The sequence below is a fragment of the Bolinopsis microptera genome, chromosome 5 (assembly GCF_026151205.1).
Source record: "Bolinopsis microptera isolate Bmic1 chromosome 5, MBARI_Bmic_1.0, whole genome shotgun sequence".
Taxonomy (NCBI): domain Eukaryota; kingdom Metazoa; phylum Ctenophora; class Tentaculata; order Lobata; family Bolinopsidae; genus Bolinopsis; species Bolinopsis microptera.
The window spans coordinates 2,384,851-2,407,856 of NC_087076.1; the positions used below are offsets into that span (position 1 = coordinate 2,384,851).

Consider the following 23,006-nt stretch of genomic DNA (forward strand, 5'->3'; position numbering starts at 1 on the left):
AAATTTGACTTAAAAAATTTTCGGCCCGAGTAATTCTCGATACGTACCTCCCGTATCGAGAGCTCCCGATTCCGAGCTCGTGTTGCAAAGGCCAGGGGAGGCCTGCCTTCCGAGATCGCATTACTTCGAGTCCAAAATTGTGTATCGAGGGGAAGGTGTGGACTTCGAAAAACCGAAAAAATATTTTCGGCAAATAATGAACAGAGTAGCATGAAACCTGGAGAAAAGCGGTTTTCAGAAAAAATTTGAAAAAGTTTGACCGAAAAAATATTTTCGGCTTATAATGAACAAGGTAGCATGAAACGTGGAGAAAAGTGTTTTTCAGAAAAACTTTGAAAAATTTTGACTTAGAAAATTACCCCTCGGTACACAATTTTGGACTCGAGGCTTCCCCCTGGTAATGTGATCTCGGAAGGCAGGCCTCCCCTTTGCAACACGAGCTCGGAATCGGGAGCTCTCGATACGAGAGGTACGTATCGAGAATGACTCGGGCCGAAAATTTTCTAAGTCAAAATTTTTCAAAGTTTTTCTGAAAACCACTTTTCTCCACGTTTCATGCTACCCTCTTCATTATTAGCCGAAAATATTTTTTTGGTTTTTCGGTTTATCGAAGTCTGCACCTACCCCTCGATACACAAATTTGGACTCGAGGCTTCCCCCTGGTAATGCGATCTCGGAAGGCAGGTCTCCCCTTTGCAGTGCGAGCTTGTTTCGACTGTCGAGGATGTGGGTCTCACTTCTCAGTGCCTATTACTCTCCCCTATTACTCACTCCTGCTGTAGCCTGTAGAAATAACTTTACACTAGGCTTGAGTAATTATGAGTTTGCCTGAAGTGTTCCTCTACTAACCTAGTATAAGCATCTAGTAGCCTACTATGAGCTTTCATAAGCTTGTTACGCCCCTAGTAAGCGTAAATAAACATGTTAGGATGTCCAATTTAGGTGTTAAATGGTGTTAAAGATGAAATTTCGAAGACAAAATTCATGGCGTAAAATGGAGAAAATGGAGAATTACTCATGGGTTTTTCCATTTTCTCCATAGAAAAAGTCTCCATTTTATGCCATTTTATGCCATTTTATGCCATTGGCCCCCCCCAGGAGGGGGGTGCCGGGGGGCACTTGTTAATGGGATGCTGTCTGTACCAGAAAATTTAGAGCAGAAAGTTGATCTCTCTCTCTCTCTCTCAAACACTGCACGTGACCTGGGTTTATTGAGTTATTACACATTTTATTAGCAAAGAAGTGTGAATCCCATTTAGTGTCCTAACTCGACAAAATAATGTTAACTTGTAGTTTGCAATGGTCAGTGTTAACGACTACTCCCACGCAAATATCCTGACAGTGCAGGATATTTGTAATGTCCTGAAGCTCCGTCCTAATATGCGTAATTCTCTGGAATATCGGAAATATTCTCACGAAATGAAATATTTATTATTAGTTTATATTTTATTCTATCCCAGCAACAATTTAATAACAAAAGCTAATGAAAGGTACATATTTTGAATCTCACGGAGTTATTTATTTTCAACCGTATATATCTTGCGTAGAATTTTTCGGAAGATGTAGCCATATTTATTAGAAAAGTATGATCGCTTAAATTCTTCCTCACGTTAGCTGATTATTCCTGGGACAGTCGTCTTACAATTAATCAGGATTGCTGCTGTGGATAGCTCAAATCTACATTTTCTAACAGCCTTGATCATATTCCCACAATTTACAAAACTGTTCAACGATATTCGGCTCACTCAGATGGTGTTCTACATTTCGTGCCTTGCGTGAAATCACTAAAAGTAGGGTGGCCATGAAACTCTCAGTTTGTTACCTAAAATAATAATACTGCACTAAAATTTGAGATCTGGCGATTCGTAAAGTTACGTAAGAGCATTTAGTAACATTCTGTGCACACCTGTAGCACAGTATTAACTAGCACTATTTAGTCTATTTAGTCACTAACATCTTCAACATTTAGTCACTAACATCTTCAACATTTAGTCACTAACATCTTCAACATTTAGTCACTACAATCTTCATCATTTAGTCACTACAATCTTCAAAATTTAGTCACTAACATCTTCAACATTTAGTCACTACAATCTTTAATGATTGTACAATTTTGCAATAAAAATAAGGAAACACCCAACTTTGTAAAAGCGGGTCCTTTCAAACAAAAACCAGAAAACTAATAAAATTAAATCTCGCATTACAACACGGTAAATATCCCTGAGCTGTAATCATAGGTTCATCTCACGACTGACCCCGACCCCTCATGACCCTCACCCTTCTCTCTCCCTCGCTCTCCCTCCCTCTCCCTCGCTCTCTCTCTTTCTTGTGATTAATGAGAGGTAGCAGGGAACACCTGGTTTTATACAGGACTCCTGGCTTGACAGAGTGTTGTTATCTTATACTACTGCTGCGTGCCTTGTACAGTCCAGCTTATTACTCATCCAGTTCGCTCGGTTCGATTCTTTTCTTTTTCTCGTACTTAGTACGCGCCACATGTTCTCTTTTCGTGGCTCACTTCTCTGTAGATGAGTGGTTAAGAAATGGTGCTTTGAGTGTTCAGCATGAAGAAGAATAAGGTAAGATTTATTTTGATATCCTACAACACTATATTAATTAACAGTGTCGTGTTTTTGCCGTGACGCAAGTAACCAGGTAACAGCGCATTTAGTGTCATCAGAAGTCTCGTGAGGATTAACCGAACTTCTATTTAACCGGATTGTAATCGTCAGCATGGCATGATTATCCTGAAGTAGTCTTACATTTAGTATCTGGATTTTAAAAGATGTGATTCAGAGTAAGGCTTTAGTGGTAGGTCAGGTAGGGCTTTAGAAAGAAATAGCACCGTAACCACCTACCACGTGATATTTAGAGAACTTGAAACGTATAATCTGAAATGGTGCGGTGTGAGAGTAGGTCCTTTAGTCATTACCCCAAACAGCCCGGCTACCTTCAGAGGGTACTGTAATTATGGAACGAGAAGACTAACGATCTTCATTGCTGGAACCACTATCTCTTATGCGCAGTTTGTCTGTTATTAAGGTTATTGCTAGTCTGCTATTAGGGGGACTGGATCATATTAAATGTATATAATATATTGTCCAGCCGAACTATTGAACCGTTTTTTAATGAAAGTAGTTTTCCAAAAGGCTGAAAAGCGCGTGGCTGGATCCTTTTATAGATTTAAACACACAAAGGTTTCCAGCTGTTCCTCGAGAACAGCATGCCGTCTGACAGAAGAATATAGTCGGCTCGCTTGTTGAGCACAAGGCAACCCAACAATGAAGTTTGTCGTGATTTTCGAGCGCTTTAAATTTGATTAATTCCTCTCTCGGACTCTGCTTTCATTACTGGACTTGATACTCTGAAAAACTCGCTGCTTTCCCCTTAGGTAACTTCGTATTAGCGCTGTAGCATTGTTATCTAGGTTAACTTAGGTTATAGATGAGATAGATCGTGTTATCGTTCAGGGAAACAGGTGACAGTAATTTGTATTATATTAGGTAAGATAGGTATTAGGTAAAGTAATCATGTTTGCACTTGCACTGTGCAGGCTCTCTCTCTCTGACGTAACTATGTTGTATATTACAGCTTGTGTTAGGTAGGGGTGGGTGGGGTGGTGTAGCTTGTGTTAGGTGTGGTTGGGTGGGGTGGTGTAACTTGTGTTAGGTGTGGGTGGGTGGGTGGGGTGGTATAGTCTGTGTTAGGTAGGGGTGGGTGGGGTGGTATAGCTTGTGTTAGGTAGGGGTGGGTGGGGTGGTGTAGCTTGAATTGTGTTAGGTAGGGGTGGGTGGGGTGGTGTAATTTGTGTTAGGTAGGGGTGGTTAGGGTGGTGTAACTTGTGTTAGGTTTGGGTGGGTGGGGTGGTATAGCTTGTGTTAGGTAGGGGTGGGTGGGGTGGTGTAGCCTGTGTTAGGTAGGGGTGGGTGGGGTGGTGTAATTTGTGTTAGGTAGGGGTGGGTGGGCTGGTATAGCTTGAGTTAGGTAGGGTTGGGTTGGGTGGTGTAACTTGTGCAGTGTTAGGTAGGGGTGGGTGGGGTGGTATAGTCTGTGTATGATGTCTAATGTCTATTGAGATAAGTTACAGAACGTGTAGATATCAATAACTCGTACCATGACTGAGGTACCCCGTACCAGATTTTTACGGCCGTACTAAAGCACCATGACCCAAGTGCCACATTCGGACGAAATAATTTGAATAGTTTGGCCATGTGTGAGGCTGTAACAGCGCGCTAGCGGGCCTATTAACGTTTAACAGTAATGTGGTGTGATAAAGTTAAACTCCGTGCGTGTGTTACGGGATATTTGATGTGATACACTCTTTGTAGCGAGTAATTTGTCTGAACTCTTTGTTGTCATCTTGTGCGGATGTTTCATGTTTAATCTTATAGAATGTGGAGTTTTTGAAACCATTCTGTTTCCAACCTGGTTATTCGTAACATTTTTGATACTACAGCTCGAAAGTTTCTGATAGAGTAAGGTTGTGTGGTTACTGGTTAACACTGTCTTGTAAATACTGTTACAGATAAATCAGGAAAGGTTCTAAATATTTCCGTAGTGTCGCAATAGTAATATTCAGAACACTCATACTAAAAGTATTTACGAACTGTCATAATTAAACTTTGCTTGCGCTGCCTGCTCGGTCGCATAATATGTACTGCTACGCACTTCATAACCAAGTATTTTGGTAATTGGGTTAAATTGCTTTTTTGGGTTCTTGCGTCACCAGATCTTATGTATCCATTTTATTTCGATAATTTATCTTATAAAATATCAGGTTTGTCCCACTAGACCCAAAATGGTTACATTCAATCATCAGTATCTTTCAGAATAAAATTGCAAGTTTTGCATTTTAGCGAGGAAAACTGTGAAGTGTGATGGTGAAAATATTTAATATTCTAATTAAAAGTTCACTAGAACCTTTATCACCCTCTGTATATAGGTCTGGTATCCTAACAACCATCATTTAAAATTCTCCATATACTTAAGGAGTGATATTATAACTAGTGCTGGAGGCCGGTCCACCTGGCCCCAATAACCCGTCAACCTAGGATAAATGGTGACCGGTATATAATAAACCTTACAATAGCCATGAGGATGCATGGTATCGAGCAGCGTAACTGGGGCAACAATGGGTCTTGTCTCTTAAAATATCAGAATTAGTGGTACCGATATATAATGAGGTCCTGGGACGGATTAACAAACAACACCCCTCACTGGGAAGCCTTGTCATTGTGCAGGTGTAATCAGTTCTTTCTTTGTCGTTCGTAGCTAGCTCTAAATGAATTCTAAATTTGAGGTGTATTCTGCTGTATTATTTTGTAACGGTATTATATTTGCTGAGTAAGTAAACGTAAGTAAATTGTTCTGTTAGCAGTTAGACATAGTTTCTGCTCCCGGTGGGTGTACTGGTTATTCAAAATGTCCAGTAGTTATAGAATTACACTGGCTAACTATCCCTTCAAACGCAGGGTATTTAAAATCCTGAATATTGTAATGGCCGGGACCAGGCATACAGTTCAATAGCATGCTATCTAGTCGACTACCCCAGACCTATTAAATCATGAAGCCAATATTATTATATAATATATGCTATATGCCACAATTATTATTATCATTTTATTCTACCGTTAGTTGGCCGTTTAATTTCAATATAATTTCGTGTCACAACATTTGTGTCAGGACAATAATAATAATATGTCAAATATAGAGCTTGCACAGAATATTCATTATATTCTATTCAAGCTGATCAGACAAGCAAATATATTTGGCTGACTTGTTGTTCACATTTAATCAGCGGACTAGTTGTATAGTGTATACCCGGTATAACTCAAAAACAGCGCTCTTCTCATTCGAACAGTTTTATTTTAATTTGGCAGTAAACAATGTTTCCTGGCTTTTCCCCCGTTTTAAGAGCCGTGTAATACTGGCTCACAGGAAACCGGCCCAGTATTTATTATGGCATGTTATTATGGCATGGAATATGTTATTGTGGTATACAGATTGTAGCCGTTTGCAGTGCTCAATCCAATGATCGCTCTAAAAATCAAAGACTTCACTATCTCTTTAATATCACGTGGTATTACACGTGGGTATCTCTTGTCGTGCCAACTTAAACATAACCTGCTCTTTTGAAGGTACTCCTTATCGTGCTCTTAGTATACATTTTAAATTTGTCTCCGAAATTATGGCCATTTAAAATCCCAACATTCTTTTTGAATCACCCTGTATATTATTATATATACCAAGTCATTTGTTTTAAGTATTGACGAGAATAAAGCTTTAAATTCTATCGATGGTATTGCTCCAGTTTCCGATTGATCTTTTGTTATCTTGGCAGTTTGTAATAATTTGTTCTTTTTGATAATCTGCTTTCAGCATTAATCAAGTCTACCTTGATGAGCATTGAGCAACTATACTATTCCTAATTAGTGCTTCTAATTAAATTATGTAACGAGTCTATAACTTTATAACTCTAAAAGTAAGAAATAGAAATAATTATAAGAAAGATGCCAGTCCTTCACACAATATTTTCAGTGTTTGGTGATCAGTTAAAATATAGATTTTATTGATACGCCCACATTGGTCCCTCCTTTTTAAACATCTCACTCCTATCGGGTTACTGGATATGAGGCTACTCACAAAATAGTTTCACACCCTCAGACTTGTTATCTTCGTAGGGGGCTGTGATCAGGATCAGGATGACCGCAGTGATCGACCGAGGGCAGGATTTGCGACCGAGACCGAGGAAGGCATATTGTAATTTAACCGAGGCCGAGGAGAACCGAGGTTTTGTTTTTCAACTGAGGCCGAGGAATTTTGGTACAAAAAAAAGTATTAATTGCATCAGATATTTCGCTAACGATTAGGATGTACAATGAGGTAGAATTTCTCAGGATTGCCGTTTTATGTATATATATATATACATAATACATAATAAGTATGCAAATTTTCATTTCAATATATTTTGCCTGGGATGAAGGCGAGTTATCACAAAAAGACGTTAGTGAACCAGGTTTCTGACTGTACAAAATCCTCGGTCAAATCCTTGGTTAAATCTTTAAATTTTGCCGAGGCCGAGGAATGGCAATTCGATTTTTTACCGAGGCCGAGGCAAACCGTTAACTGAGGAATCATTCTTCTGACCAAGGCCGAGGAAAAATCGTCATTCCTCGGTAAAACCGAGGCCGAAGCCGAGGACTCGGTCGATCACCGGATCACTGGACGATGATCACTATAAAATAGAGCAATGGACTAATGGAGCCCTGTGCTTACCCCTGCCTTGTTATAATCAGATGGAAGATATTTTGCTATCGGTTCCCTGAATCTCTTCCTTACCCCGTATGTTTAAATACATATACACTATATAGTATATATAAGGTATATTAAGTATATTCTCCCCCTTCTGAGTGTACATGTGACTGTGCCCCTAGTTCTGACTGAGCTGCCCTACAAGGCCCAGTAGTAGCAGTAACAGTAGCGCAATAGTACAGTCAACTGCTCACATCCTCCATTGTTCAGACTTACAGACAGATGCTGTAATGTTCCTATTGGACCACGACTACTCTTGCTATGCTTCATCTTGTAACCTTTATTGTGTAAATCTGAAGGCTGTTACCGTCCTTTGTTGAATAAATTTATTGTAATTAGGTTTCTTTAAACGGTTCTTGTTATTTCAATGTATTACGGCATATAATAGGCATATAAGATACTTGCAGTAGTTACACTCGAACTTATAATAATTTTAGTAGTATAAGTTCCTCTGGGAGAGTGTTGACTAATGAATGTAGAACTTGTAGCCCTGAATCCTGATTATCGCCAAGTCATTCCCCCAGACCTCCCTCTCGTTGTGTTGCCCTGTATTACGGTCGCATCATCACGCTATTTATATTAACATTTTATAATTCCGCCGTGGCTAAACAGGCATCATTTCTCGTCTATTTTCTAAAAAAATCAAAAAATGGTGAAATTGGTGACGATTTTTACCTTGTTTGGTAGCATTATAAACAAGGTCAATCTAAAATCTGGTTTAAAAATAGGGCCTGGAGGTTGATTTACTGATAAGCACAACTCTCTGGAATGTTATTTTTAAAGCTAGCTTCTCGAATGTCGTATCTTAACAGGTTATTCAGAAACGTCATAATTTAGAGGTCCAATCTACATACAGTAGTTAGTAAACCCCAGATTTACCGCAGAGTTTATCTACTTGGTTTTGTGTTATTTTCCTTATAATTAAAAAAGCTTAAGATCTCGTGTTATATATAATTAAAGATCTCGTGTTATATATAATTAAAGTTTTAACAGGAATAATGGAATATAGTGTGCACCAATTATAACCTCTGTAGGAGCTTCAAGCAAGACACGGTCGTTTATCGTCAGGTAACCTCCTAACTATAAGTATTTGATTCTAGATCAGTACCTTCATTCTATAACTTCTCCCGGATTGCTGCTAGGTTTACGGGTTGCTCAGTCCTTTCATTTTTATTGGCAGAGCCGCAAAATACTTGATAACCAGGGCAGATTGAATTTTAGCAGGGGGCTGGATTCTGGAATTAGACCGTCTTGGGAATTGTAATTTGAATTTGCAATGATTGAGAACCACATTGCTATCCCCGTTTAAATTTATTCATTTAGTGAAATTTCATGATTCAAAATTTACAACAATTAATCAATTTTGAAATGAAGAATTTTATTAAAAGGGAACATTGCAAACGTCATTTGTGGGTTTGCGAGAGGTAAATTTGAGCTAGAAATTTGAAAAAATAGCCAGTCAATAAGTATTGGCTTCACCGTAGTAATGTTTAAAGTGCAAGGTATTATAGGTAGACTGTGATAGTTACATTGTGTTGAGAATGAAGAAATTTGAGAATTCTCCGTTAATCGTGAAATTATTCAAGTGTATACTCGTAAATAGCTCCTTCCCTCGCCCACTGGGTCTACTATCCTCATCAAATTTTAGAGGTTGTGTCAGATTACCTCTTTGTCGGGTTCAAAAAATAATGACAGGAAAATTTGATTAGTTCAGTTGTCCGTTAACGCGAGGTATTTTTAGATATAATACTCGTTTCTTCATAAATTTAATTTCTAATTTGCACACTCGCATCGATAATTAATAGCCAGATGGCTAACTAAGTGCGATTTCAGCTATTTTTCTTCCTGGCTTGAATTATCAGTGCATCTCTCGATAAATCAGTATAATATTGGTCCGTAACTTCTTAACGCGTTACCAGGTTACCAGGTAACCAAGTAACTAGGTAACCAGGTAACCAGGTAACCAGGTAACCAGGTAACCAGGTAACCAGGTAACTAGGTTACCAGGTTACCAGGTGACCAGGTTACCAGGTGACCTGGTAACCAGGTAACCAGGTAACCAGGTAACTAGGTTACCAGGTTACCAGGTGACCAGGTTACCAGGTTACTAGGTAAGTTTTCACTCTTACTTCCACTAGTTAGTCTCTACAATTAGTATTTCTAGAAGCTACGTCTTGTAGGACTGGTGCACTGATGGTGCAACTTATTTAATTGACGTTTAGTTAGTTAAAGGAATCGATATTGTCATATTAGTAATTCAAATAAATAATATTGACTTCTTGATGATCAGTAATTTGCTATGTTTCTCGAAAATCAAAGAACGAAGCAATTTTGTGTCTTCACACTGTTCCCTTAGTATAGGCTATAAACTCTTAACCAGATTAGAGTTGACGTTTAGTTAGTTAAAGGAATCAATATTGTCATATTAGTAATTCAAATAAATAATATTGACTTATTGATAATCAGTAATTTGCTATGATTCTCGAAAATCATAGAACGAAGCAATTTTGTGCATTCACACTGTTCCCTTAGTATAGGTTATAAACTCTTAACCAGATTCGCTATTTAAATATTTATTGTCATCATGATTCACTTCTGATTATTAACGACCTATTAACAGTGCACGTACGGGTTATACCATCAGAGATTTCTTCAGAATTTGAAACTTTTAGGAGGAAATTTTGACGACTTCCGATGTTCCCTATAATTTATTATTTCCTTTCATTTTGACTCTTGTATTTGTTAGTTAACACACATTATTTATCTGTATCACAGTGAACCTCGTGATCACACCGTTTTTGTGTATAGATATTAGGTCACGTGTACTTCGGAGTTGCTAAATCTAAGTTTGAGTATTTGTGAAATGTACCATGTACTTTAGTATTATGTAACGAGGTAATGTAGCCACATTATGGCTCGTTCAGTCCACAAAATGTTTTTGTTTCAACCCTGGTGTCTGTTTTTCTTCGAAATATCACCAACCACCAAGCCATTTAAATATGCTCAATATGATTTTAATCTTCTAGTTTTAGTTCAAAGTTATTGTTGTGTTTTAGATTTTATAAATAAAACGGCTTAAATCTGAATGTTGTTGATGCTTGATAGTAGTAATCTCATGATTAGTTGATATCCGTCAGCAAACCTTGTGATTTTAACATTCATTGCAGAGCATTAAACATAAAAATAGGTTTGGCTGGTTATAAAAGTTTGAAGCTAAGCCAAAAACCAAAATTTGTCTTACGTTCTTCTTGAGTACATGTGATATAGCTTTGAGCAAATACACTTTCTCTATAGTTTAATGGTGTAAGTACTCTAGTAGCTAATAGAGTAAAGTAAGCCTAATCCTCAGTGAATACACCCTGAGTGACCAACCCTCTTTCGAGGGGTGCCCCTCCATGCCCCTCTAAACGCCCCTCAGTGGGCCTAATGCCCCTCTTTTGGAGAGGCATCAGTATTTATCCCTCTGAAGCAAGTAAAACTGTTCAAATCAGCTAATTTCCTCAAAAAAATTTCGCCGGTTGCACTGGGATTACTTTCAAATTCAACCGTTGGAACTATTATTTAAGTTTTCTAATTGCGTATTGAGTTATTATGGGTTATAGGAGTGTAGGAGGAGGGGGGGGGGGGGGCTAATTATGCACTGGTATACATGAAAGTATAAAAATGTAATTTGTACGACCCGAAGGGACGAAGCTCGCCGCAGGCTAAGCTTCATCTAGGGCTAGACGCCCCTCTAAATGCCCCTCTTTTAGGTCAAGATGTATGCCCCTCCAAGTTATTTTTCTCTGTTGGTCAGTATGAATACACCAGTTGGATTTACCCCTGATTCGGTGAGATTCTGGTAAATTGGTAAAGGTGTAAAGTAGGTTGTACACTGGCCAGTAGTTCCAGTTCTAATTTAGATAGTTAAATATCGTTTAAATGTGCTACACGTCACGTAATTGTGGGATTCCTTTATATCACTGGGTCGAGAACCTGGTGTATTCATACTTGAGCTCTTTTGTTGTTATATAGATATAATTATTGCTCTCTCTATGATTAGTGTGCAATAAATGGGCTGTAGCTTGAGTCTTACTTCATTTAGTTGCCAGGATTGAGGATTCACTTTGACTCAGACTGTGCTTTATCCTGGAAATACGCGTGATTTGGCTGTATTAAAGTAGATATTTCTGTTCTATCGCCGTTATTAAAGTGCATACCTGTAATGTTGCCTAATATAATTTGTCTGACATCAAAGTTTCCTAAAGACAGTAGCGTCTAGCGCAGTCAGAGTTCTTACTCCCTTAAATAATTCTAAAATTTCCTTATGAGTTCAATGTTTATTTGCCATAATATGGCAAATAAATATTATTAGGTCATGTCGATTTCCCTATTTAGAGCAGTCTTGAAAGGCTTGATGCTCTAGCAGACCCCGCAATTTCTTCATTAATCTTAAAGCTATACGTAATGTGGGGCTGATAAAACCTGGGTTAGGTCTAGACAATTTTAACCTGATAGTGATAGTTTCATATATATCTCGTGACAGCTCTTTAATGAAGGTTCCATTTTTGTCAGTTTTTATGACAAAAATGGCACGTGTAGTAAATATTGATAGCTGAGCATCACAATTCTTCTAGGAACAACTGATTTGATTATAATCTGTTTTAATCTGATAATTTGTCAGGACATTATCTCTACTATAATTCAGAGAATTATTTTTGTTGTATGTACGACCGCCCACGTGCAAATTATCAGATTAAAACATGAGTGCAAAAATCATGATGAATTGAGATCACGTAAGCAGATGTTGGTACTGAGGCCGGCTAGTAATGGAGATTGTTAAGATTTGCCAGCTGTTCTGGAATACATAGATTTCAAGAGAGCTTTTGATATCGTAGACCGAGGCAAAATGTATAAAATATTTGTAGCCTAAAGTTATATAGGTTGAGAAAACAGACATAGTGATCAGGGTTAGGATTGGACATGTTGCGTATGGTTCGGTGTTTCTCAAGACAGCAATAAAGATCAAAATACACCAACTTTTGTCTTTGCATGAATTGCGGGGATTAATGAAAATAGTTTATAAGATGTTTATTGACTGAAATATTTATTTTTCAATTTTTACCGTAAAATTATGAAAAATGATACCCATTCATTCTTCAAATTTTGATCAAATGGGCATGGGCATCGATAGGTTTACCAGTATTAACTGGCTTCGACTGAATGCTTTATATTATTTATTAAGATTAGATCGCAATTAAATAAATTCTATGGTTTCCCTACAAGACATAACCACTAATGATTGCGAGATCAGATCTTATCTAGAGGATATCTTGTATCAATGTGCCGATAAATTGTACACTAATTTCATTAGTTGTGTTCCTTATAATAATACAATTAGTGGTTCTTAACTCAGTTGCAGACCTTATATAGTTAATAGTTGTATTGTAATATTATAATAAAAAGATAAAATGGTCTGTTTTGTATAGTATCATGTTCACTTCCAGCAATTTAACTTGCTAATGTAATGGTTTATTTTACGAATTGCTGTTTTTTTGGTACAAACTACCTTCAATCCATTCTTTTACTTGTTCTCTTGTTATATAACAACAGCTTGTGAGTTGTGTGTGGTTGATCATGATATTTATATTTATTGTGTTGATAAATCAATACAATGATTCTCAATTTGACCGTATTTGACAACTCATTGTTTCAATTTATTCTTGGCTATCTGGCACCTAATAACATTATTTTAAAGTAGTTCTCGTCAGCGCTTTATTTTGTGTTTAAGTTGGAAATGTTCAATTGTCGTCCCTGAAGAGAGGTTTACAATATGTCCTCCAAGACAATGGTCTTCCTCAATGAGGTAAGAAGGCATTTAAACACTTTTATAATTTTTATGTTTGAAGAATTCTCAATTCTGCTATCAATAATCAATTGTGAGGAAATCTGTTTTCCTCTAAAATGAAAGTTTTTCTGAACATTCGAAATTATAATCTGTAACATTATAGCTTTATAGGAATGCTATTCAAATACACGCATAGAAATTAGAATATCAAAATTTCTTAATCAAGAATTTTTAGAGCTTTGTGTTTAAAATTAGTGTTTGTTAATACGGAGACAGGTCGCAGCATAGTGTAGTCTGGAATCTGGATTATTAGATTAATAGTATTATCCAGTATCATAGTCACGGTCCCACTGAGTGTTGGGCGAGGCCGACGCGAAAACAGCTAGGTAGGCGGTACAAAGTTACAAAAAGTATGAAAATGGAACAGAGATGTTAACATTGCAATTTGCGCAGCTAGTTTATTTTAAAAGTTACTGCAAACGTTATGGGAAGGTATTTCTCGGATACCAAAGTGAACTACATTAGTTCCTAAATTTATCACTTTCAAATTAATGGCAAATAAATTAAATTAATGGAAAATAAATTAATTTAATGGCAAATAAATTAATTCAATGGCAAATAAATAAAATTAATGGCAAATAAATAAAATTAATGGCAAATTAGATCAATGGCAAATAAACACGTACAAATTTCCCGTCCAAATTTTGGGTACTCAAATTTATTGAGCCCATAGTTTTGGCACGCAAACTTTTGAGAACTAAGGTAGCTACTGTGTAGAAAACAGAAAGCAGCTCTGACATTATGAAAATATCCCTAGTATAGGTGATAGGTTTGCAGACATAGCTATAGGCTTGTTGCATCTAATCAGAAGAGAGCAGGAAATAATGTTTGTGCCGCTCTATAGCGCACATTTCAGTTTCCCAACCAAAACTAATAACATTGATAAATATCTAGATGGGCACTGGACATTGACGAGAGATACAATATCATATTGGTCTGTTTAATAATATTATTTCGTGTGCGACCGGGATCTGATTAAACTCTAGAGCTGAAACGTTCTCGGTGGCCCTGTTATAAATGCACTATTTTCACCTGTTCTGTTTTGTTGGTTGGGTTATATATAATGCAGGGTATTTTCCAATACCACAATGCCTGAATGCCCGCCTTTTCGAAAATGCTACTCAGAGTGGAATAATGAGAAACCTGTGGTAGCACGATATTAACTTATTATCGGGTACTTGGCAGCGCGTGATTCCAACACCACGAGCCACTCTGTCCGTCTAGGCTAGCTGTCTTACTTAACATTTAAGACTTAACTAATCGTGCTATAATTCTGTAGGTGGTATTCTTTACAATTGTTATAACTTTAATATAGTTATTCTAGAAACTTGTAGATTAATCTGCAGTGCATCAAATCTATTATCAACTATCCTGCTAACAAAGTAGTACCACTGATGCGACAACACAGTGATGTACTCTAGACTAACGTTCTGCAACCCTTGTTATTACCATTCACAATAATTGTAAGTCACAAGATTAACCAATAGGTGCGCAATATTCGAACCAGTGGCCAATCAGGAAGCAAGCTGAGCCCCGCAGACAATAGTACTGCAGAATCCATAATCACTAAATTTAGTCAGCTGTTTTTGCAGCCGCCCGGACAATATTTGCGTGGTACTTTTATTCCAATACTTGCACTTATAGACTTCGTCCTGGGAACAGAACTCTCTGGAACAAAACTTTATTTTTTCGACAAGTGCGCTGTCAGCTAAAATACACTGTACTACAGATTTACTAAATGACATTGTTACCTACACTTGTACTTAGTAGCCTCCCTCCAGATGTTTCTCACCAATCTCTGAAGCTCCTTGTAATTATTGTACATAATAACATACTACCTCTATCATAATACCTATAACATAACATATAATACCTATATTTAGTACCAATATAATAACCTCCATTTACACAGAGCATTTTAATCACCATTACATATCTGTCGGTGTGTTATAAGGCAGCAGCTGTAGTGTCTACCAGTGTGTTCCTTTGTAACCTGGTAACCTGGTAACCTGGTAACCTGGTAAACTGGTGTGTAGCTCAAGTGTTTCCGTTATTGCGCAGTGAGTTTCCCTCCCGCCACTAGACTTGAATTGTTACCTACTCTCTTCTCTGCCTCATCAAATATGTCTCTTCTCTTTTTAGATTTACCGTTACATTATTACTGATTACCCTCATATAATAATGTTTGTAATTGTATGTAAAGTTGAGGTAAGATGTACGTGGTATTGCTTAATAAAACTCAACTCGTGCTTGTTATCTTTATCGTTTGCCGGTCTGACTCCGAATCTTGATTGTTCCTTCGCTTCTTTTCATACGTTTTCTTTTCTGCGATTGTTGTAGTATCATAGTTTTATTGGTAACAGTCAGTCAATGACTCTTGTGAGAAATGTGCCTTGTTTTGAAGTGCTTGTAATGGCTACTACAGTGCCTCTTTTCAAAAGAAAATATGTAATAAGGAAACAACTGTAAATAATGACATTATAAAATATAACACAATTCCGGAAGCAATAATTGTAGTCTAAACGATAATTGCAGCCCAGGCCGGGTAACTTGAGATCCATTTAAAGTTCGTTGCCTTAAGTCTAGTTTAAACTATTATCCTCCCTCAGCTCTAGCGGTTTCAAGTTTATCAGTCATTTATCTCGTTACTCTCAATATTTGGAACGAATACAATAGAGAGCTTTCCGTCCTTCAATTATGTTGTTCATTGCCAAGTACCCATTGTATTTGTAGTTACATGACCGTGTTTGTTAGTATGTTCTGTGAGTTGAGACTCACACGATAGTTTCCTTACAGCTCCTACTGACTACTGTGTGTTGCTTGGTACTGACTACTGTGTGTTGTTTGGTTACTGGTTACTGGTTACTGGTTACTGGTTACTGGTTACTGGTTACTGGTTACTGGTTACTGGTTACTGGTTACTGGTTACTGGTTACTGGTTACTGGTTACTGGTTACTGGTTACTGGTTACTGGTTACTTGTAGTAGTAGTACTTGTTATTTATTTTTATAGCCTCACAAACTCTGTAGAACCAGACCCCTGTCAATTTGTCACTACTTTATTAATAATCACCTGATTACTGGTTGCAGACTGTCTACATGAACCAACTAGAAGAATATGAAGAGAGAGAGCTCCCTTTTAATAAGTCTAATCAGTTTGCCCACACCCTCTAGTTAATTTATTACTTCTCAGTGAAGTCAGAGAACACCGTCTTGATCACGTAAACAGCCTCGGCAACGTTGACATTTAACACACAAGCCGTCCGGGTACAAGAACATTATTATTATTTATTATAGTACCAAATATACAGAATATTAGTATATTATGATAATAGTAGAGGGACCCTCAATTTGAGCCAACTCCAATACCAGTGATGTCTTGTACATTAGAAATATGTTTGTTTGGCTAATTCGTTATAAATTATTGAGATATTAAATTAAGGAAAATAGTAGCTGTTTAGCAATATCTATGGTCTCTAATATACACCCTCTAAATATATATAATCTCTTATGCAAAGATTAAAGAAGGATTATATATATGATCTTTCGATGGAATCTAAGATATGTCGTTATAATTTTACGATCGCGCATAGTACAGTAAGCTTTTCTAGGATAATCTTGTTTCATTTGCCTTCTTCCAGTCGCAGAGAGACTCGCTAATTGGCTTGCAAGTGATGGAATACCTACTGTTTCACCTTTAATTAATATATTCGCATATATGATATATCTACCATAACTCTAGAATAATTGACACAGCTATATCGTTAGCTATTAGCGACACTATACGGCACGGCATATAATTACTATTTACTATAAATAGTAGTCGTTCCTTTCCGTGAGCATCTCCACAACACTCAGCATCAGAGCAGCACGTTAAGCAATTTATAAAACGGAAAGTTACAAATCAAAAACAGGTGCAATATATCCCTTTTTGTTCCCGAAGTTCTGGAATTGAAGACATCGGCGTAATCTTTTTTTAGAACGTAACGTGCTATTTGATTTGAGAGATTACTACTTACTTACTGCCGTCAACTTTAAATATCATTCCTATTAAATGAGACGAGTATGAATTATACTCGGATGTTGGAGGCCATTAGCTTAAGTTTTACCCTAGAGAAAGATTGATTGATTGTGCCACCTGGTTGAAACAGGTGCTGCCATGCTGAGTATGCACCTGACACGAGACACAAGACACGTGCCTGAGTATGCGTGTTGATACTAATATTATAAATCCCTATAACTTTTAGGAGCCGCAATAACACTTTTATTTTCGTCTGCATCCGTCGCTTTTCAGTTGATATATTATTTTATAATTGATCAAGGAATGGAAGAATTGTGTATTTCTGATTTGCAACCTTTTTTCCTGTATTATTAGATTGATTTTTCCTGCGGGCGTGAAACATTTTTGTCACAGACTTTGAAAAACGTAATCGCTCTTCGTAGTCTTACGATTCTTGAATTCAGGAAGAAGCTAAAATACTACCAGCCTGTAATTTGTCATAGCTGTTAATGGATTTTCTATTGTCTCTTGATACTGTATCCTTTGAAGAATATGAATTGCATGTTTTTTCTTCTGATGAACGAGAATGAAAGTTATTTCATATGTAGCTGTTAAAAGTGTTTAAGACTAAATGCCGATAAGCACCTTTTAAAGAGACTTCATGTACTTTATTTATAGTCTGTTTTGAGTAGAAGCCGTCAGTAGCCCCGAAATTCCTGTTAGGTTAATTTATCAGCATTGTGATAGGTTAATTTATCAGCATTGTGATAGGGCAGTTGATCTGATCGGCACCCACCCACTGATAACAGAATACGGCAATTCAATCTACGGTCACACCACTAGCGTCAGTGACGGGTTACATTTATCCATTTGTCAGTAACTCTGACATATACCGAATTTAGACTTGAACTATAGTTGCTAAGCTATAGTTGCGGGTGGGCGACAATTGACCCCCCGACAATTGACCCCCCGACAATTGACCCCCCGACAATTGACCCCCCGACAATTGACCCCCCGACAATATAATTGAATACAATTGACCCTGACCCTGACCCTGACCCTGACCCTGACCCTGACCCTGACCCTGACCCTGACCCTGACCCTGACCCTGACCCTGACCCTGACCCTGACCCTGACCCTGACCCTGACCCTGACCCTGACCCTGACCCTGACCCTGACCCTGACCCTGACCCTGACCCTGACCCTGACCCTGACCCTGACCCTGACCCTAACCCTAACCCTGACCCAGGATCCTGACCCTAACCCGATCAATTGACCCCAGTGTAATTACATGGGGGGTCAATTGTCGGGGGGGGGGGGGGGGGTCAATTGTCGTACTAAACCCTAGATTTCGCGACAATTGACCCCAGTGTAATTACATAGGGGTCAATTGTCGGGGGGTCAATTGTCGGGGGGTCAATTGTCGGGGGGTCAATTGTCGGGGGGTCAATTGTCGCGGTACCATAGTTGCTACTTGCTAAGCTATAGTTGCTAAGCTAAAGTTGCTTATGTTTCAATTTCTTCCTTTCCTCGAATTTAATTCCCAACGCTCTGTTAGGAAGCCTTATTTCATGACCCCAATGCTCTCTTTAATTTGCTATTTGCCGCAAACTTAAGCTCTGTTGTAAGTTTCTGAGATAATGATCTCTCTCTCACTAGGTAATCTGGTGAGTGGTGCACTGTTTGCGACTCAAGCCGTATATTTGCCCCCAGTATTCTGTAGTGGTCTGTAGCGAACACCACAGACTACCGAAACAAGCTAATTTACAACATTCCCTACTAACCACTTAACGCGAACTGTTTCCCACAGATGTGACATTAGGTGACCGTTCAAATCGCTTCTTAACTATGCGTTCAATCTATCAAATATCTTCTGAACTATGCGTTCAACCTATCAAATCTCGTCTTAACTATGCGTTCAACCTATCAAATCTCTTCTAGTTCTTATCTATGCGTTCAATTTATCAAATCGCTTCTTAACTATGCGTTCAACCTATCAAATCTCTTCTTAACTATGTGTCCAACCTATCAAATATCTTCTTAACTATGTGCTCAACCTATCAAATCTCTTCTTATCTATGCGTTCAATCTATCAAATCGCTTCTTAACTATGTGTTCAACCTATCAAATATCTTCTTAACTATGCGTTCAACCTATCAAATCTCGTCTTAACTATGCGTTCAACCTATCAAATATCGTCTTAACTATGTGCTCAACCTATCAAATCTCTTCTTAACTATGCGCTCAATCTATCAAATATCTTTTTTAACTATGCGCTCAATCTATCAAATCTCTTCTTATCTATGCGTTCAATCTATCAATTATCTTCTTAACTATGTGACATGCGTTCAATCTATCAAATCTCTTCTTAACTATACGTTCAATCTATCAAATATCTTCTTGACTATGCGCTCAACCTATCAAATCTCTTCTTAACTATGCGCTCAATCTATCAAATCTCTTCTTAGCTATGCGGTCAATCTATCAAATATCTTCTTAACTATGCGTTCAATCTATCAAATCTCTTCTTAACTATGCGTCCAACTTATCAAATATATTCTTAGCTAAGCGATATTTTTTGACCGTCATTTTCGTGAAACGGCATTCTCACCAGTCACCAAGAGAGATACTGCTTACATTTTTGATGAATTTGATTGTGTTAGCTTGATGCCTCATGTGTACGCCATATATCGTGAGTAAAACGTCTCGCTGATTGATTGGCATGGTCACGTGATACAATTCCTGGTGTGTGATTGGACCCCTCTCATTACAGCGATCTGCGGGAGTCTCTCCACACACACATTTCCAACACGCACTGTGATATTTATAACTTTATATACCATCTTCATCATCGGTTCGCTGTGAACATCTTGATCTATTAAACACGATATCATATAATCGGTGACAAATATTGAAAAGAATAGGATATTTTACACCGATCTCTGCTCGCCATCTGGCGTTAAAATACTGCAATAATAATACAATGTCATTAAATGTGTACTTGGTCAGTCTCATCCAACTCTCTCCACACGTCTTTTATATTGTATTGAACACCGGGCCGCGTTGAGAGATGGTGCAGTCCTTAGTTCATCTCGCCCTCTAATACTCCGGACAATGGCGATGCTGTTTTTTCTAGATTGCCTTCTCAGTTTGTGTAACTACTGACATTGTTGTTCTTAACGTGTTATTAGGTGACAATAGGTGTTTTCTAGCCGGTGACTAGGAGCTCATTACTCAGATGCATTTTTATTCTCCTTCGGGGTACAAAGTACGTTTCTTCTGTTTTATATATTTACTCTAATGGAAACAAAAATAATATTTCTGTCCTGATTCTAATCAATACGCTTTTAATCATAAAACTATCAAAACATTAATAACATTATTATCGTGATTAATAGTCGTCTATTTTCATCTAAGAATGAAATTTGATCCAAATTTTGGTTAATTGTTAATCAAGTTGATCAAAAAGGATGTCGCGAATAAAAAACACTTAAAGGACTCCAAAGTCCATAACTTGTTCTCAATAAGTTATTCTCCAAAAATCTGCTGTTAGATTCAATATCTGATAAAACAACTTAAAATAAATTCGTTTGCTTAAATTTCTGAAAATTTAAATCGCGGAGGACCAGGGGTGGGTGGAGACTGGAGGACCAGGGGTGGGTGCAGGGGTGGGTGTTATCAGTAGTCTTAGGTATTATGTGAACGATTCCTTACGATTTGTTAATTTCAGGTTATCCCTGCCTGGCGCACAGATGGAATCAAATCAAAATTTGAGGTAAGCTATTTTGAAAAGTTTTTTTCATAGTTGTGATTCAAAAATTCAGAAGTTAAAGAAAAACAAATTTTGAGGTTTGGTTCGTAATCGTATTATAACGAGATGCTTCAAGCAAACGTTGGTGCGCTTACCCAATAAGAAATTAGAATTTTCTGGTTTTTTATCAAACATGGTAAATGGTAATTGGTAAGTGGTTACCCAGATTTAACTATATGTATAATATTATGTGGACTTGTCAGGATCAATGTTAACTCTCAAACAGATTGTGTCACTCTGTAACATGTAACACTTCAGAACAGAGAAATCAAGCTGTTATACAGCCAGTACTTCTTCAAGCAGAAGATGGAAATGGTTGTCCTCCTTCTCATCGTCCTCTGTATCAACTCCCTCCTCTTCATAGTACTCTATTTCATTAACAAGAAGGACTGGACCCACCTCCTCATTCTGGTGGTGGTTGTGTTTATAGCTTGCATCATATTGCTAATAGAACTACTCAACTCCAGAACTAGGAGCACTAAACATTTGACTCTCATATCATTTATAATCTGGCTGCTGCAGTGTGTACTGTTGTTTTCACTAGCAGGGATCAGGCAGCAGACGTATAGAACTCCAAGTGACGACGTGGCCCTGGTGGTGTTCATTACCTTCGTTACGTACACCATGTTACCACTGCGACTAATTCACACTGTCATTCTGGGGGTCATCTTGGCCATTGCTCATGCGGCCACAGTTTACGGTCTGTCTGCAGCTAAAAATAAAACAGAGGAGGGCAATGTTGTGCGTCAGGTATGTTGGCTACTTTTACTTGACTTTTTATTTTTCATTAATTTTACAGGGCTGTTCTTGTACACTGATTTAATTATAACATGTCGCATGTTATAGAATGGAATAGATGCGATTTCATGATTAATAAACTAATCTTTATAACTATACCATGATTAATAAACTAATGTTTATAACTATACCACCGTCCCAAAACCTGGCATCTAAAAATTGAGCTTTTAGTTTTAGTGTAAATTTATTGAAGATTGGAGCTATTAGTAGAGTTTTGATATAGGTACGTTTGGTATAATCTACAGATTTGTGATGACTAATAGAAAGTAAGGACATGTTTAGTTAATGTAGCTCACCAGTCACTCTTTAACAGTTTTATTTTTGACGAAATTTAAATGGTTCTATTTTTATCGAAACTTAACATTACCAAATTTGGGTCTTTGAACGCATAACTGTGGCAGGCTTGCGAGTAACTTTAAACCGTTCTTATAGTGATTTTTGACCAAATAAGCATAATGAATAGCAGTTTATATTTCTCAGGCTCATATCTGGGGTTGATAGAGATAGTAAGGACTCTATTTCTAGGTGCTACGCTCCTTAGAAAATATTTATAATTTCCAACATATCCCAACACATCTCGATTCTTTAGAAGAATGGAGATAGAATTGAGGAGTGTGATTGCGGGTCGCGTAATTAATGAACACTGAATAGCGCTATGTAGTGATGGTATAGTAGCTTAGCTGTTTACCACCCATTAGGGTCATGTTTTATGAAACTACAGGGTGGGCCAAAAGTCAGTGTGCAAACGTTGGGTCTTATACCTCCGCCGTGTTTTATATTTGAGAGCTGTTGCTTTGCAGATGGCATACTGTACTTACTGGTTCGAGGATTCCGTCGTCAAAATTTGAAAATTCGAATATTTTAGACCACGCCCATTCAATATTAAAACACCTATATTGTTTTCTCTGAACATGCCTAATTTTTTTAGAGACTGTAGATTATCAAATGTTGCATATGATCTGAAAACATGAGGCAAAACGGATTAGAAATGACGAAGTTATCAAGCATTTTGTGTATCTTGTTAACAAAATTGACTGGGTGATTATGTGACACCGTGACACGACACCTTAATTGGGCACCCTTAACAATTCCCATAATGTTTAACGGGGTCGTTAACGGGGTCACCTTATCACGTGATTAGGTAAACCAATCACCTGATCACACGTAATGAATATACTCGTTATTCTTCAAATCTCGGTC

General features: G+C 37.6%; 1 protein-coding gene across 3 annotated transcripts in view; it reads left to right on the forward strand.

The window, feature by feature from the left end:
* The window catches only part of LOC134814644 (adenylate cyclase type 5-like), a 42,215-nt gene that overhangs the window by 2,076 nt on the left and 17,133 nt on the right, over positions 1-23,006 (forward strand). Inside the window, exons 1-3 of one of the 3 annotated variants that reach the window (XM_063822803.1) lie at positions 13,027-13,156; positions 20,928-20,972; positions 21,267-21,758. In XM_063822803.1, coding sequence (XP_063678873.1) covers positions 13,124-13,156; positions 20,928-20,972; positions 21,267-21,758 — 570 coding nt within the window. In that variant the 5' untranslated portion in view covers positions 13,027-13,123. Of the gene's footprint in view, positions 1-13,026; positions 13,157-20,381; positions 20,466-20,927; positions 20,973-21,266; positions 21,759-23,006 lie in introns of those variants that run through there. The other 2 variants (XM_063822802.1, XM_063822801.1) reach the window with 2 other exon arrangements.